Source organism: Colossoma macropomum, unplaced genomic scaffold, assembly GCF_904425465.1.
Source record: "Colossoma macropomum unplaced genomic scaffold, Colossoma_macropomum, whole genome shotgun sequence".
Taxonomy (NCBI): Eukaryota; Metazoa; Chordata; class Actinopteri; order Characiformes; family Serrasalmidae; genus Colossoma; species Colossoma macropomum.
The window spans coordinates 13,912,431-13,930,321 of NW_023494807.1; the positions used below are offsets into that span (position 1 = coordinate 13,912,431).

At 36.0% G+C, this 17,891-nt stretch overlaps 1 protein-coding gene across 5 annotated transcripts in view; it reads right to left on the reverse strand.

Annotated features, from left to right (window-relative positions):
• The window catches only part of znf407 (zinc finger protein 407), a 94,202-nt gene that overhangs the window by 52,503 nt on the left and 23,808 nt on the right, over positions 1-17,891 (reverse strand). For all 5 annotated transcript variants that reach the window (XM_036556158.1, XM_036556156.1, XM_036556155.1 and 2 more), the window contains one exon: positions 959-1,033. In XM_036556158.1, coding sequence (XP_036412051.1) covers positions 959-1,033 — 75 coding nt within the window. The remainder of the gene's footprint in view (positions 1-958; positions 1,034-17,891) is intronic.

Genomic DNA, 17,891 nt, shown 5'->3' on the forward strand with positions numbered 1-17,891 from the left:
AGCAGTAACTCAGATTTGTTCATCTTTAACAAACTCTCCCCTTGGCACTAATTAAGCACCGCTGGCCTGAAAATGTGAAGATTCATCAAAGACAAGCTAACGTCGGAGCTTGTCAGTGAAATTATCACACCGCTGTTCATGGCCTGTACCATCTCTGTGCATGAATGTGTGTGTTTATGTGCATACATGTTTTTTTTTAACAGTATTGCATCAAAGTGTCCGCAATTAAGTTGCAGTCCTCAACAACAAAAGCTAATTTAAACTATTTCTATTTTTTCAAACGTTTGTGGAAGCACTGAAGATGAGTTCCATAGTAGTTGCTGTAAAGCTGGACAACGTAAATCCTCTTAACCCCAGTCTAAGCACAGTCTACACAATACTGGATAAATATTTTTTTTATTGTTCTCCTACATAGTAAACAGCTGACATGCAGGACTGCTTGTGTAATGTATGTGTTTTAGACTGTGTAATGTGTGTGTTTGACATGCAGGATTGAGTGTGTAATGCGGGTGTGCGTTTGCAGTATATGGTATCTTTACTTTATTTTATCTAATATGGCATTTTGTCAGACACATCAATTTGAGTGTGTTAGGCTGTAATGAGAAGAAATGGGCTTAGCGTGGAGAGGGTGTATGTGTGTGTGTTAGATTGAGGAGTGTTTAACATCTCATTTTCGTGTGTCAGGAGCACTTCACAACTCCATTTCAACACTGCAGCAGCTCAGACTGACAGCACACACACACACACACACACACACACACACACACACACTTGACAACAAAGAAAGACCTTTAAAGACAACCAGCAGGAAAACATCAATCAGAAGTAGAGAAAAGGGGGGGTGGGGGGTGGGGGGCAGAGAAAGAGACCCAGAGAGAAAGAGAAAGACAGGGAGACAGAGAGAGATAGAGAGTATGCATGTACCCCAGCATCTACACACACAAAGTCTGGTTGTTACCTTTCTTTTGGCTGGCCCAGTCCGTGCTTGCCCAGCAGATGTGTGTTCAAGTGCTTCTTCATCACAAATGCCCACCTGCAACAAACACACAGAGAAAAGAGTGATGAAGCAGAAAAACACTGGCAGCAGAAAAGAATGTAGTAAAAATACTGTACTGCAACACTACACTGAAAACTGCCACCACTGTTGCCCATTTCTAACAATGAACTAATATCTGGCTAATGGGCCCAATATCGTGACGAACTTTTCACTTTTTTTCAAAATTAAAAGAGTATGCAGTATGTAGTAAACATTGTTAAAGTTATGAACTATTCACTCCCTAGTCCATACAGTCCATGTACATCTGATTTCATCTCATGTGAAACAAGAAGTCATGATTAACCATTTAAGTGTTCCTAATTGCTCAGGTGAAACATAACATAATGAATGGGAATATACTTCAGTTACATTTCACTCATAAGAATTTCTAGGACTATCAATAATTGTGGCACACAGATATTTAAGTAAAATATTTATTTCATGGCAATATTTATTTTTTTCTTTCAACTCTACCTTAAATAAAGGTTAGATTTTTAGTAATTAAGTATATTTTTTACAGCTCATTTTACTTATGATTACCAGCGTGCCAATTTTTGTGGAGGGCACTGTATGGAAAATAAGGCTGTTTTTACACCTAGTTTGTTTGCTCGCACCAGAGTTTGGATGTTTGACACTGTATCTTTTTCATTTAGTTTGGTTGGTTTTACACTGTAACTGTTAAAGTGCATCATTTGAGCCAAAAAACTCCTAATCCTATGGGCACTTTAGGGCTAATTTTTCCATCTGTGTATCTGTGAAAATATGTGGCCATTTGCATAGGTAATGTGAACATGTGTACTAGAGGACAGTGTCCAAACCAGAATGTATAGAAAACAGTGAACGAGTGAGTATTAATTCTTTCTCCAGGAATTTATACTCACTTCATTGTTTTTGTAATATTTTGAATAAGTGTTGTGTAAAATGTTTGTAATGTTGCACCTTTGCAGCCAGTGAATCTACGAACTGCTCCTCATCCACTGAGGATAAAAACTTTGTGTAGTCCCTTACTCATCGGCATCTACCACTACACCAGCTAACTATAGTGTTAGCAGTTGTTTTGCCTAATAGCCCAGTTTACAGTTTTTATGTGTTATAAGTAATAACTATGTTAATATTAGCCAAAATTCCTTCTTGCCCATGGTTAACCAGATATTCAGTCATTAACTCAACACATCCTGTGCTGAAAACATAACACAGCACTGAAAATGCCATCCTGAAAATACTGTACTGAAAATGTGACACTGAAAATGCTTTGGTAAAAACACTGTACTGAAAAATGCTACATGGAAACACTTCATTGACAATGCTTGACTGAAAACACTGCACTGAAAATGCTTTAAAAAAATGCTGTATTGAAAAAGCTATACTAGGAATATTGTAATGAAAATGCTATCCTAGAAGCACTGTGCTGAAAAATACTAAATACATTGTACTAAAAAGGTTACATTGCACATACTGTACTAAAGGTACTGAAAATACTGCACTGAACATACAGTAATAGGAGCATTTATGTTTGACTGCAAAATATTTGGAGTGCGTGAGGGTCTGTGTGTGTGTGTGTGTGTGTGTGTGTGTGTGTTTGTGTATGTTTAAGTGATATGCACGTTCTGTAATACACCTTAACTCACTGTATTAAATCTTGAAGCAACTTACACATGGACACACGTACACACACATTAATGCATCACACAAACAAACACACAGACAAACACAAACACAAGAATGCAAACACAAACATGATTACAAACACCCAACTGCACGCACACAAATGCAAACATACACAGGCAAATACAAACATACTGACACACAGAACTGCACACACACAAATGCAAACACACAAAAACACACAAACATGAATGAACACACACAAACACTAATACCAGCACACTACAAACATTCACACACACTTCATACAATGCACGCACACACACAAAGACAAACATGCACAAAATCACCCAAATGCAAGCACACATGCGTGCACACATGCACACACAAACACACACACAGACACACACATACACATACGCCAAGCCAACCGCACCCAGAGACACACACCTGCAAACACACACACACACACACACACAGACACTCACACACACACACAAATGTAAACACACATACACACACACAAAATGATTTAACAGAAACTTTCCTTGTTATCCTTTTAAACTAGATATTAAAAGGTTTGATGCACTTTTTTGCTGTGCATGTTCAGTTACAACATGGCAGACTGTATTTAGGTATGTTACTATGTATGTATACTTCTGACAATACGAATGCACAAGACATTTAAGCACTTTACTAAAAGAGAAACTACAAACACATTCTATAAATATTGATGCCATATTTATTATGCATTATGACTATGATTATTATCTCATTTATCTTTAATTTTATACTTTAGAAAAAGTGTTCATAAAACATATTGTCCTTGCCAAGGTAGTCATAAACACAAGCTATTTTTTTTTAGGAAATGTTTCCGAAAAGATAAGATATATGATGCATTACTTGCATAATGAAGGGGAAAGTCAAAGGAACAAAACTGGAGTTCAACAAGTTATTAAAACAAGTTATTATTATAAGACTGAACTTTGAAGGTGTTGAAATATTCTCTGCACATTTTTTTGAAAAACTGAAAAAAGAACGCAAGCTGTCATACAGAAAAGGTGTGGATACACTAAATAGGGAAATGTTTTATATATATTCAATCATATCTATATTATATGTTGAGGCTTCTGTGTAATTTTATGTTAAATATATACAGTCATATCCAAAAGTTTAGGTGCCCCTGGTCAAATTACATGTTTTGTTGGTTTTGTTTTTTGTCGATTGAGTTCTGTTGACTAAGTGAAAATAAGTTAACACAGTCTCTACAAAGAGCAAATGTCCGCAGATTTGAATGCAGTTCATTTGCTGAATTTTACAAATTAGAAAAAATAAATAAATTGTGGTCTGCGAAGAAGTTAAGGTACATTTTATTTATTTATTTTTTTTTGATATGTTAAAACTTAACAAATAAATAGAAATGGTGCTATAAAGTTTCCCCCAAAAATATGTGTTTCCTGTAGAGGATGTGTCTTATTTTTGCAAATATGTCCATTACATTTACATTCCTGATTTAAAAAACTTATGATTAATGCCTGTTTTGACTGGAAACTAAATAAATAAGGGTAGTCTCTGACTTTTGCACAATACTGTATCTGGAAGGCAATAACAGATTAAAAACAGACAAAAAAAGAATAACTGAGTTCAATGACAAAAGTTTATACAGATGTCTAAGTATACAAAGACTAGTTTATACATGTGTTCAGTAGTCACAAATAACTATAATTAAATAATTACATATGATAGTTTTAATGTGGTGGCACCACATGACATTTTCTGGGCGGTAAACTAATTAGTCTATTTAAAATTAATTTTTACCTTTCTAAATACTATGAGACAACATATTGCTGTTGTCGGAAGAAAACCTTGTATCTCCAAAATGATAACTTTACAGGAAAAGGAAAAAAACTACTTTATTTTTAATGTAAGTCAATGGAACCAGACTTTTTTCCAAGTAATTCTGGGCTGTTTCTTTTGGTCCATTCTTCATGAAATTTACACACAATGTAATGGGCAGCAGGCATTTTCAAATTATGTCAAAAACTGAATAACGACGAAAATGGAGATACAAGGTTTTCCTCTGACAGCAGCCTTATACAACATATACACAGGACATCTTACAGATATAAAAATTCCCATTGTATTCATTTAAATAATTTTTGTATGTATTTTTTATAACATGTACTTTTAGAATTGTTTTAATTATGGTTTTCAAATCCCTTACTTGTGATTAAACCACAACATGGCAAAGAGGAAGTGAAACAGAAACAGAGCAGGTGTGTGTCTAGGACAGGTGCGTGAGTGTGTGTGTTCATTCCAACACAGGTAGGAGGTGCGTGTGCATAATGTTTATTTACACAAAAAACACCCAGCAGCAGGTGCGTGCGTTCAACAGCAGTGGCAGGTGCTCTCACACACAGATGTGCATACAAGTATATGTGTGTGTGTGTGTGTGTGTGTGTGTGTGTTTGCACGCATGTTGATCACTCTGCAGCTCCAAACTGTCACAAACAATGAGGAGTAAGGAATACACAGTACAGCAGGACAGACAGACAGACATGCGCACACACACAATGGCTCTCAGTAATTGACAGCTCTTCACTCTGACCTGAAACACACAGTATGGAGAACACTTGTCTTGTTTGTTACATTTGTTCATGATTCAGAAATCAATCACTAAAGTTATAGTGAGAATTCGAGTAATTACACAAAAACAGAGAGAAAGAGAGAAAAAAGTATTCTAGATAAATTCAGCAGGGCACTCTGGATACATTCTGAGGAAAATCTGTCAGAAACTTAAGATAAAAGAAGCTGTAACCAAAGGGGAGGAGCCTCAGTTCACCTGTCAACAAACTGAAATAAACAAATAAACAAACACAACTCACGGTGAGACAGCTGCACCTGAGCAGACAGCACCAACACACACACGCTTTCTCACTTCACTCTCACAGTCCGCAGCAGTCATTTCTATAACAGCGCTCAGGGACAGATCTGACACCCATTACTCTGTGTGTGTGTGTGTGTGTGTGTGTGTGTGTGTGTGTGTGTGTGTGTGTGTGTGTGTGTGAGACCACTCTATGGCTGCAATGTTTCATAGATTGTACAGGAAATATAGAGGGCAATATTCTATTGTTTCATTGCACCATAAAAGAAGAAATCACAGTATCACTTTATAATAACAATCTCTAATAAACAGCAACATAATCATTGTCTAAAAGCTTTATTAATAACTGTTAACAACAATAGAATACACAATATATGGTCAAAAGGATGTGGTAGTGAGTAAGCACTTGGTAGATCTGCTGTTGTTGCTTCTAAATGCTTCCATTTCTGGGGCAGATCTAGAATGGTAGAAATTTACAAACTGAAATATGGCAAAGGTGGCATCCTATGACAGTGCCACAGTTAAAGTAAGTGGGCTCCTCAGAAGTGTTGGGATGATGTTTTGTCCTCAAAATGCTAAATATATTGACGAAGATGACAATAGTAGATAATTAACATCCTCAAAAGACACATACTTCACCAAGTTTTGACTGTGTTATCTTTGAATATTCTTTCAATTCGCTTGCAATCATCACTCGGGAAAGGGGTCCAAAGCATAACCCACGTTATTAAATATTCTTCTGCATGCCTCGTGCACTTACACATTTCCACCAGAAAGGTGGAAAATTCCCAAGTTTTACCTTGCATAGCTTTGATTAATTACAGAAATAAACATTAGTTATAGCCTTAAAACGGTCAAAGCTGCTACACACAAATCTGGCGTAATGACCATTAGATCATCCACAGTAGCATGAATTCAGTCAAACAACTACAGCAGAGTCCACATTGACTCAGAATCTGTCTATTTTAGTTTCCCAGTTCCAGTTGATGCAGAGTCAAATGCTAACATTACCCTGATGCTGATGCTAAAATTACCCCTAATTATTATGCTAATTCATGGTACTATTATGCTAAAAGATCCATTGCTCCTCATACAATGGCCAAAAGGTGACACTGGGTAGGTCACTTTCCATTTTGCGCAGTGCTTCACCCCCTCATCAAGAGGTAAACTTTCATAAATGTTTTTGCATTTAACTCTGATTGCCCAGTCTGAGTTGCGTTTGAAGATGCTAGCACCACACACAATGAAGCAGAAGACAATCAACCCCTTCACATTTGACCAAATGTTCTAGTTGTTGGGTCACAGTCAGTCTGTTATTTTGGTGGTCACTAAGGCCAGAGACAACCGTGCATGGTTGGTGAATTCGTGTCGCCTGCGAATGTTCACAAATATTGAACAAAGGGCTAATTAACAAACCATTAACAAACTGTAATTTGAAAACTGGAACATTTTTGGAAAATGTTCAAAAACAGGCTTGTTGTCTTTTGTCACACCAAAACATCTTTTGTTTTTCAAATCTTAAAGCAGTACAAGGACAGTTGAGATAAGTAAAGATTCTAAAGATTAGTTTAAATCAGTTTACAAATTCCCACAGTTCCTGTATGATCGAAGTTTAAGCATACAGCAGATCAAGCAGTGCCTTCTGTCGGGAAACAAAAAAACAGAGCTAATTCTGAGAAAAATGTCAGGGCAAAAAAACAACAAACCACTGTTACTCAACATTATGTAAATCTACAGAACATAAAAAAGCATACTCTAGATATATGCACTGCCTTGGCTCATTACCCATCATGTGAGCATTTGGGATACAAATTCTTTAATGCCCTCCTTTTCTTTGTCTTAATCTCAGATACATCTTTTTGTACTTGCTCTTAAAGCTACCTTTTATTTCATCAAGTAGAATGTAATCTACAAAGGCAAAGTTTGTGAACAAACTTTAAGTTGGCCTGAAAAAGCCAACCACTGATACCTTAAATCCACTGATAGCTTAAATACACTGCCACCTAAAATCCCCTGCTTTCTTAAATCCACTGATACCCTAAACCCACTGCCACGTTAAATCTCCTGCTACCTTAAAATCAGTGCTACCAGAAATCCACTGCTACCCCAAATACACAGGTATGTTAAATCTCTTGCTACTTTAAATCCACTGCTACCTTAAATACGCTGTGATGTTAAATCCACTGCTACCTTAAATCCACTACCACCGTAAATCCTTGGGTACCTTAAATCTACTGAGATCTTAAATTCACTGTTACATTAAATGCACTGCTACCTTAAATACATTCTCACCTTAAATGCAGCGTTACCTCAATTCCACTGCTACCGCTTTCTAGTACCTTACATACACTGCTTGCTCGTACCTAGCTAGTACATATACTGCTACCTTAAATCTACTGCTACCTTAAATTCTCCGGTGCCTTAAATACACTGCTACCATATAATGTGTTCAGTGTGTGGCATGTAGTGTTTTTGGTGTGTAGATTGTGTGTGGTGTCTTTGTGGTATGATGTGTATGTGTGTGTGGTGTGTAAAGTGTGTTGAGTGTGTGTGGAATGTGTGTGGATTGTGTGGTATGTAAAGTGTGTGTGTGTGTGTGTGTGTTTGTGATGTGTGTTGAGTGTGTGTGGTGTATGGTGTAGTGTCCAAAAACGTTTGTGGAGGTGGAGGGGGACAGAGAGAGTAAGAGAGAGACAGAGGAAGGAAGACAGAGTAAGGTAGAGACAGAGGAAGGAACAGAGAGAGAGAGTAAGAGAGAGAGTGAGAGGGCGGGGATGTGGGGAGGGATCAGATCAGGCCAGTCAGCTTAAACAACAACATCGTGAGAGAATCACTGTCCACAGTTTATGAAGAACCTGTATTAGACTAGATTTCTTGTATCACAGCCATTCGACAGGCACTTCTAGTAAAATACATGCAACGGATTTCGAGTTTAATAAACAGAAGCATCATAAAAGAAAGAAGAAAACCGTAAACACGGTACCTGTTTAGCTCGGATCAGCTAGCTCAGCTAATGCTCCCTCAGGCTGGAGTTGAGTTGTGAGAGCGGAGATCTCGGAAGGTTTTGTGTTTTTTTATAATACATTTGAAAATAAATACAGATGACTGTTTGAATGCGATCTTCCTCGTGTGTGCTGCTTAAGTTCTCCTCTTTCCTTCTCCACTAAACTGGACATCTCTGTATTGTTTTTCCTAACAGAGCTGCTGGTTTTTGATGATGGTGACTCTTTTAAATTTAACTGCGCTACGTTCTTATTGGTTTATGAGCTGATACGCTCATTTTTTTAAACTCTGTAATGTTACTAAAAATTAAAGTAGCCTGGTAAAAGTATTTCATTAAAAATTAACTCAAGTAAAAGTACTATGATTTAATTATACTCCAAAAAGTACAGTTTTCCTTGTAACGGTACTCAAGTACAATAACGAGAGTAAATGTAATTCGTTACTTACACCTCTGCTTTTAGTTGACTTGAAAAAGCAAGCTAATTATGTTAAAATGGTGGAAGACTGTTGATGGTTGCTAAGGTCTTGCTAGGTAGCTGGTATGGTATCCATGGTGGTTGCTAAGGTGTTGTTAGATGGTTGCTATGGTATCATAGGCGGTTGCTAAATGGGGCTAGGTGGTTGCTAGGCGGCTGCTATGGTATCCCTTAAATACACTGCTACCTTAAATGCACTAATACCTGAAATGTTCTATATATAACATTAATATATAACATTTAAACCTTAATATAGCAGCAAACAACTACAACTATTTTCCATGTAAGGATATAGTGGAGTAACGGTGTGATGAGCAGAGAAGTCACACCCCCTCTGTGTGTGTCATAATATAAGCTTCTTTGTTTTTTGTTTTCATAGCCAGCCCGGCCACGTGTTGCATGTCAGTCTCACCCTGTGAACACATTGGCCCTCCCCATGTTTTGTTTTGCCCTGCCCAAGAGAGAAAGACAATGACCTCCCACACAGCATTGTGCATACAAGATAGTGGAGTACAGTAGGAAATATTTAGGTAAAAGTGACCTTCCAAATATTCCTCCATCGAATATTCCTTGAAGTTCACAAGGCTAAAGTTGGCTTCTAATTCACATTTTCCCGTTCCATCTTAAATCATGCAGCAGGTCCACTCTGTACCTGAAGGCTGTTACACACTGAACGCAATGCAAAAAAAATGTGTGTGTGCATATATCTATCAACTATAACCTGTCCAGGGTGTTTCCTGCTTTCCACCCAATGAACCCAGCGGCTTACAAAATATGTGTGTGTATGCATTGCTATCGACTATATCAAAAAGGTTATTTGCTATACTTTTACATTTAAGACAGCAATGAGTCCTACAAAAAAAAAAAAATAAAGTTGTTTACTGTAACTTATGACTAGTGCTACTAGATCCATGTTGGTTGGAAATGACTTTTGCAGTATAAGCAGCATTATTTAGCAATTTTTCACCTCTTCACATGAGAATAAAGTCATGGTAGCAGTAGTAATAGTAAACACTTAAGGTGGAACTGTCATAATTAGAGAAAGTAGTGTTTTAAAAACAATGTGTCTTGTGATTCATTTAATTGGGTGTACAGCGATACTGCTTGCTCCATGTAATACTTGTGTATGCATGTTTCAACAGTGGGTGTCAGGGAAAAGAGATGTCAGTCAGTCAGTGACATAGAGCTATCATGATTACTCTCTGCCTGAAAGCACATCACTTCCTGTCTGTCTGGCACATCAATTTCTCTTCATTATAGAGGAATCTAATGCAGTTCACAGTAGTTACACACACATACCCATACACACACACACACACACACACACACACACACACACACACACACACTCGTCAGATCAGTTCTCAATGAGTGACAGCAGCATCTCTCTCAGAAACAACTTTAAACCTGACATCATGTTGTTTCAGTTCAATTTCGATTCTTTAGAGACTGAATCTCAAATTTCACCACAATTTGATTTGATTAATTTGGTGACATTCAGAATTATTTTTAAAAATACAATGTTTCTGGAAGAACTATTTACACAGTACTGATACTGATACCCATAATAACAACATATCAACATAACACTATATAAGCAATAGATCAAGCATTCTTTTCTTAGTTTAAAAAAAAAGTTTTGTTTTTTTTTTAATTGGCAAGTTTTATTGGAAATTATTGTAACTGATCATCGGCTGTACAGCAGATTGTGAGGGCAGCTGAGAAGATCATCAGGTTGTCTTTACCCACCACTGACACCTCCTACCAGAAGAGCTACATCTGCAAGTTCAGTAGCCTTGTGGAATACCCCTCCCACCCCTCTAATGGACTCTTCACCCTCCTGTCATCTAACAGAAGGTACGAGAGCATCCATTTCACCACCTCAAACTCTGCAACAGCTTCTTCCCCAAGGCATTCAGGCTACTGAACACACTGAGGTAATGTGATCTTCATAGTCTTTAACCACCACTGCACACCTGAACTTTAAATTACTAAAATCTTAATCTGCTATGGGACCAATATTATATATTGTTTTGCTGTCCTGTCTAGTTGCATCACGTGTATTTGTCATGTATATTTTTGGTTCTGTTCATTTATTGTCTTCTGTATTTATTGATCTGTAAATGTACTGTCTGGTGTATTTATTTTATATTCTGCACTTCACACCATCGCATATCTGCTTTATGTACTTCTGCGTAATGTACTGCTGCTATGTGTTGCCCCAGTGCAACCTGAAGAATGACATTTCATTCCAATGTATACAAGCTGTATTGAGGAATGACAAGGACCACTTGAACTTGAACAGTATGAAAGATCAAAATGAAAATATAACAAGTAAAAATTATGTTTTTCTGTAGGAAATATAAGGGAGCAAAAGCAAAAGGAAGTAGTATTGCAATGACACTTGCAGTATTACTAATCTTTCAAATAATACTCAAGTACAAGTACTTACCAAGTGTTTTCCAAATTTGAAAAGTACAGCATAACTCAAGTTATTACTCATCACTAGAGTTTGCTTAAAGAAAAAACACACATGACTGTTTAATTAGTCATTAAGTAATTCAGGGGAATTAGCATTTTCAGTTAATTATTATGTGTCTCGCTCCATAAGTAAAGCACAACCGTCACTGCTATGCAAATTAAACTAAAATAATGCTGATGTTGATTATAACTCTACAGGGCACATCAGAAACACAGCAGAGGTTCAATTTAGACACTCAATTTCCCGTCATTCCCCACAGCTGACATTCAATTTCTCATCATTTCCTACAGCGGCTCACCTATAGCACAATTAAAGTTTTCAATAATAATCAGAACACATCTATATGTACTTTTGCTTTAGCGGTTAAAGATTTGATGATCAAATCCAATCCATTTCATTCTGAAGACAAAAGTACAGCATTTCCCTTCCTCTGGGTGTTCATCTTTAGGCTGATCTAGCCATAACCCTTTAGCCTTCAGCTAGCACACCAATAAAGATAGTGACCGGAATAAATTACACACTTTAGATTAGCAGGAAGGATCAACAGTGCTTTAATTTTTTAGATGTGATAGTATGTCTATTATCAGGCAAACAGGAAACATTTGTTCATTTTTCCCTTTCAAACACGGAGATGCTTTCAGGCAAAAAAAAACATGCTCTTTGTCATACAGACAGGTTAGTTAAAAAAGGTTTTTCAATTCACCATTAATTAAGATGATAATGCTATTGTTATAGACTCAAGGTTAGAGGGTGTTTTAATCCCAAGAGTAATTATAAAAAATATGACATACATGTTTAAATGGTTTCATGACAAAAAGGCCAAAATAAAATATTTTTTTTCTGTGCCTGAACCCATTTATAATAATTACCTTTTTAGTTTATTTTAACGTTAAATGATGTTTTAATTATTTAAGTAATTACTAAAATATATTTGTCTTTATTAGGATTGACTACTAATTCACACTTATATAAACACATAGACATATACATACATGGAAAGAAATAGGTGGAAACTGGGGCAGAAACATACAGAAATGGGGTGGAAACAGTGGAAAAAGGCAAAACCTCAATGAAAACAGATAGAACCTGGGCAGAAACAAGGGGATAAAATGGAGCAGAAACTCAAGGGAAACGGGATAGAGTGTAGCAATGGGCAGAAACTAATCAGAAGCAGGGAAGAAAAGGGCAGAAAAGAGTGGAAACAGGTGGAAGCAGGGCCAAAATCACTTAAAAGTAGCCAAAATGGAACAGAAAAGGAAGCAGGGCAGAAACAGTCAGAGGGCATGTATTAGTATGCTAACTGAAAGCTGAGCAGAAGCTAGTCAGAAACAGGCAGAAATGGTATCAAACATAGGGGAGGCAGGGCCAACAATGTAGATCACATTTTTACATTCTTCAAAGTCACTTTAGTCACTCTTCTATTCACTTAGATCAGGGGTGTCAAACTCAACCAGTAAAAGGGCCATATCAAAAAATCTCATCAAATCTTTGGGCCAGAGAAAAAAATGTTTTTATTTCATTTTTAATTAATCTTGTGCTATAACCCGAACTGATTATTGTTTATTCAAAATATTTAAAAACGTCAAAAGTAAAATACAGACACTTGTAGCAGACCTTGAATTATTACATGAATACTTGAAATATTCTAAATTTAAACTACACACTAGGCACCTGGTATCCTTTCTTTGCTGCAAGTTCATTAGTTTCTGAGCTGATCAGCTAATGTTAAGTGTTTATGTTCGTTGAACTGCAGTTGAAATGCGGCTAGTGTGTTTTGTGATACGACAGGTGTGGAACTGTGTATAATGGTGTAGAACTGAGGTGTAACTGCTGTCACATAGATTGTTGTTGGGGTAGGAGAGTCAGAGCACATTACGTTGGAGTGCATGCTGGGGACTGTAGTACAGCACATTGTGAAACAGGCTAATATTACCAGAAAATTAAAAAAAACTTTGTTTGGGAGCCAGATATGATTGTGTGGCGGGCCAGCCCGTGGGCCTTGTGTTTGACACATGGGATTTAGATGGATGGATAATAATTAACTCCTTCCTTATTATTACAAATCACTCACAGCAGCGTTTCCAGAGATGCATAAGAATGCAATACAAATGCACCATAAATTCAGTTAAAATGTAGTAAGAATGCAATATAAATGCATTGAAATATATCTCCTTTACTTGACTGTACCTGTGAATGTTAATCAGATCCAACATGTTAACCGATCAGCTTAGTTTAAACAGTATTCAGCCCCAAAACACACACATGCATGCACACATTTACCACTGAGGTTCTCAAGGAAAAACACTTCCTTTAAATTAAGCCATATGCAAATTAGGAGATAGGATTTGCATTTTTAAGTATTTAACGCATATTTTCTGGCCTATGAGGCTGTGCTGATGGTTGATTTATGGATTGTTTTGCTTTTGGCTATCAGATTTTGTGTACTTTTCACAGACAGTAATAATTAAAATATGCATAAAGAAGCTCTTTAAAAGATTTCTATAATTATGTCCTCAAAGCATAGTTCTCATAGTTTTTACTTTATTCAGATATTCAGATTTGTGTTTTACAGGTTTAAAAGACTATATCTCTGGTGCACGAGTGTAGCAATACTATGTTAAAAGGTTAACCCAACACTTATTAAAATTCATTGTTTCATGTCATTTATAAGCTTACTTGTTTTGCACATTTATTACTAAGAAAATGTACACCCTTTTAAGCTCCTTTTTGAAAATGCAAAACTCACACTGTGAGCAATGGTGGAAACAAACACTGGACATTTTTGACACTCTAAGCACATCGTATCATAAACTTACTAATTAGTTTATATTTCAATGGTTGATATGTAAACAAAGTCATTTAGAGTGGTTTTGTGTGAAATGCTCCATTCTAGAGAAACTTGCCAACTCGTATTTCTTTACAGTGGTGGTGAACATGTGTGTATTCTTTTTTATGTGAGTTTTATCTTATCTTACATATGTTAATAATAGTAAATAGTGGTACAATGCCCTACATGTACTTCTCTACAATGAATATATTTTGAAAAATGTTTTAGCCCCAAAATCTTCTTACAACTATCATAAAATAATGTCTCAGATATCAAGCAGTGTATTCGTAACTATTTTGTGGAACAGCTTTCTGTGAGGGAGCTTTTAGAGGCATTACACTCAGACTTCTGACGTCTGGTTCTTCTCACCACCACTGTGAACAATTCTGACTCGATAAGTGTCTCTAGAAAGGAGCACTTCAGATCAAACCACTGTGAATGATTTTGTGTTCATCGTAACCACTTAATTCTGCAGAAATAAAAAAAAATGGTGGAATAATTAGGTATGATTAAGGACTGGGGCTAAGGTTGCAATTAAACTGTTTTGTAAGGGTAAATTTCTGATGTTATTTTTAATCAAAGCATTAGTCATTATAAGGTCTGTAAAAAATGTTGAGACTACACCTTGATTCATCTGCAAGAATCAAAAGCACTGTTGTTGGCAACCTGCAGAATGCAGATATTTTTCTTTTAGCTTAAACAAGAGAGAAAAAAAGAGGACAGCATAGGTGTGAGCACAAAAGAGTAATGGTAGAAGTCATCAAGTCAGTCATTAATACAATTAGGGGGGAGAAATCACTAGTTCTTATGTTAGGAAAACAACAAACCTAATCCCTAAACTCTAATCATTAAACCATAATCTCTGAACTTCTATACCTAAATACGTGAATACCTAAATCCTAATTGTGCTCCAATGGTGTCTCTCTGAGACCCTGTGTTCTGCAAAAGACAATACAGCATCTCCAACATGAACCAAATGCATTGAACCAAAACACAATTTTCGCTACACTGGAAACAGACATTTGGTATGCGGTAGCTGCAAAGATGGTGGTTATTAACTTTTTAAGATAAGTTATTCTTTCTTTATTTTTCCTGCTTCATTGTCTTTTTGTAGATAAATCTAACAAGATGATAAAATCAAGGTTAAGAGTTCTGATTAAGATTAGGAGCACTGTGGCACAGAATGAATTGTTTTGTCTTCTAGTAACTGGTTTATGTAAAATGGACAAAAATGAATGAAACTTAATTTCAGTTATTGAGCCAATGTTTCATTTCCACCATTAATTTTGTGTTTTTGATTACTGAGTTGTAAGTCAGAGAACTCACACCTGTATTTTAATGACTCCCTTGGTGTCTGTAAAAGCACTGTCTTGAAACAGTCAAATAACTCACAGTGAAAGCTATCCAGCTAACGTACAGCCTTCACACGGCAGGATTAATTGTAATACAGTGTTACAACTAGGCCTCCAAAAGTAAACAACAAGTCCATATTCCTCCATATAAATTCAACACAATTCACTTTTTTGGAAATGTTTTATGCACAGACTCTTTAAAACTACAGATGTTAAATATGTATTTCAATATTATCATACAGATATTTGCTGTTCTAGTTTGTGCTCAAAAATAAATTTGCCTCATTTGACACATGCTGTTTTCACCGTTCATCTTTATTTTTCCAGATATTTTTATAAATTTAGGATGCAAAGCTTGTCTGGTTTAACATGGAACTGTACTCAGTTATTTTTTAGTGATTGTTACAATTTGCCCTTCAATCACAAGTTGTAACATTTGTACTCACTCCACTTTAGGCTAAACCATTAACAAACAGTATGTGCTGGAAGTTTACATCTGTAGCAGAGACATGTAGGTTGGCTGTATAAAAGAAATAATCTTGCTCAAATCCTATAACTACTTTACAAAAATGATTTCCTAAGTTGTGTCCTGTTATCTCTTACTGTTTTTTATCTCTTACTGTTATTTTGTTACATCCTTGTAAAGTTAAAAAGCTTACTAAATAAGTTCACAGTCAGTCATCCTACATTCAAAAGTGTTTCTTCTCAATCTAACCAATCCAATTGTGTTTATATTCGCCTGGGAAAGCATTATATGCAGTTAATAAACAACGCAATGAACTTCAGGCGGCTCTGGCTAATGAAATAGCACCACCTGCTGTACTCTTGGATAACTACCCAATGCACCAGTGGTTTTCAACCTGTTGGCTGAGGTGGTACTGGTACTTCAATTGTATTATAATATATAAACATTTAATCAAATATCAGTTTAAAATGACAATGATTACTGTTAACTACAATAATTAGAATTATTATTTGCAAAATACATTTAGGTTGAGCTCAGTGACTTACACAGCCAGCTTGACATGTTTATATTTTTCACTGCATGTCAATGTAAAATGTTTCTCTTTTTAGTCATATGGAATTAATTCATCATGGACAACTGGCTACAAACAGAAAATTCTTTGGTGTTTATTATGTTGTTTACAGTTAAGGGGAATTTAATAGGTTTGATTATACAGGCTTGATATAAAACACTGATTATTGGGTGATATTTGAACTGTTCACATCTTTGTGCTCGAGAGTGCATAGAGTTTGTTCTTACCTAAGAACAAATTTCAAATAAGAAAACATTGGTGAATGTCAGAATCTTCATAAAAACTGTGTAAGTGGGTTTGAAGAAGAAATGTCTTAAAAACAGTTGGTGAATGAGGCCCAGTGTTTTCACAGTTTTTGATAGTATTTATAAAAATATAGCACTACCTTTTTTTTCTCAGTTACAACTGATCAGATGTCTGAAAAAGTATTGGGACATTGTGTATCATGAACATTTCCTGAAGTATTGAAATATATTTTTGCCATAATTACCCATCTCTCATTACCATTCTTATGCAAAATACTACATGCTATAGCCTAAAAATATTAATTATCTTAATATTATAGTCCTATTCCAATTTTGCATTGTTACTTTTTGAAGGAAATGATGGGGAGGTCACTTGTTCTCTTAAATTTTACTCAGCAACTCCTAAAGTCACTGAACTTAAACAAATAGAAATAGTAATAACAATATCCCAATCTACTTTTAGGGGATGTTTAAATTTCTGAAACAATGAACATCAACAACCAAATAATACCCAGTTAAGACATCATGGAAATGACCAATTACATACTCAACCTGCAGAGAACAGATTTTATTTTATTACCCCTACAAGAACCTTCAGTGCTAGAAAATCAGACAGGACCTGAAATCATTGCCAAAGAAGAAAGCCAGAGGCACTACCAGTACAATACAAATATTTTAAGATCCTGCAGAAGATTGGGTTAAAATGCTGATAATTAGGCCAAAACATCTGGAAAACAGTTCAGTGGCCAGCAGATTAGAAGAGGTCAGTTTATGTCCCAATACCAAAGGAAAGAGACAAGAAAGAGTGTGCAAACTATCGCACAATTTCACTATTATTACATGCCAGTTAAATTATGCTTAACATCAAACATCCAAAACAAACTGTCATAAGTACAAGCAATATTCAGGAAAGACAGAGTCAAGGAAAGACAAGAGGTATCACT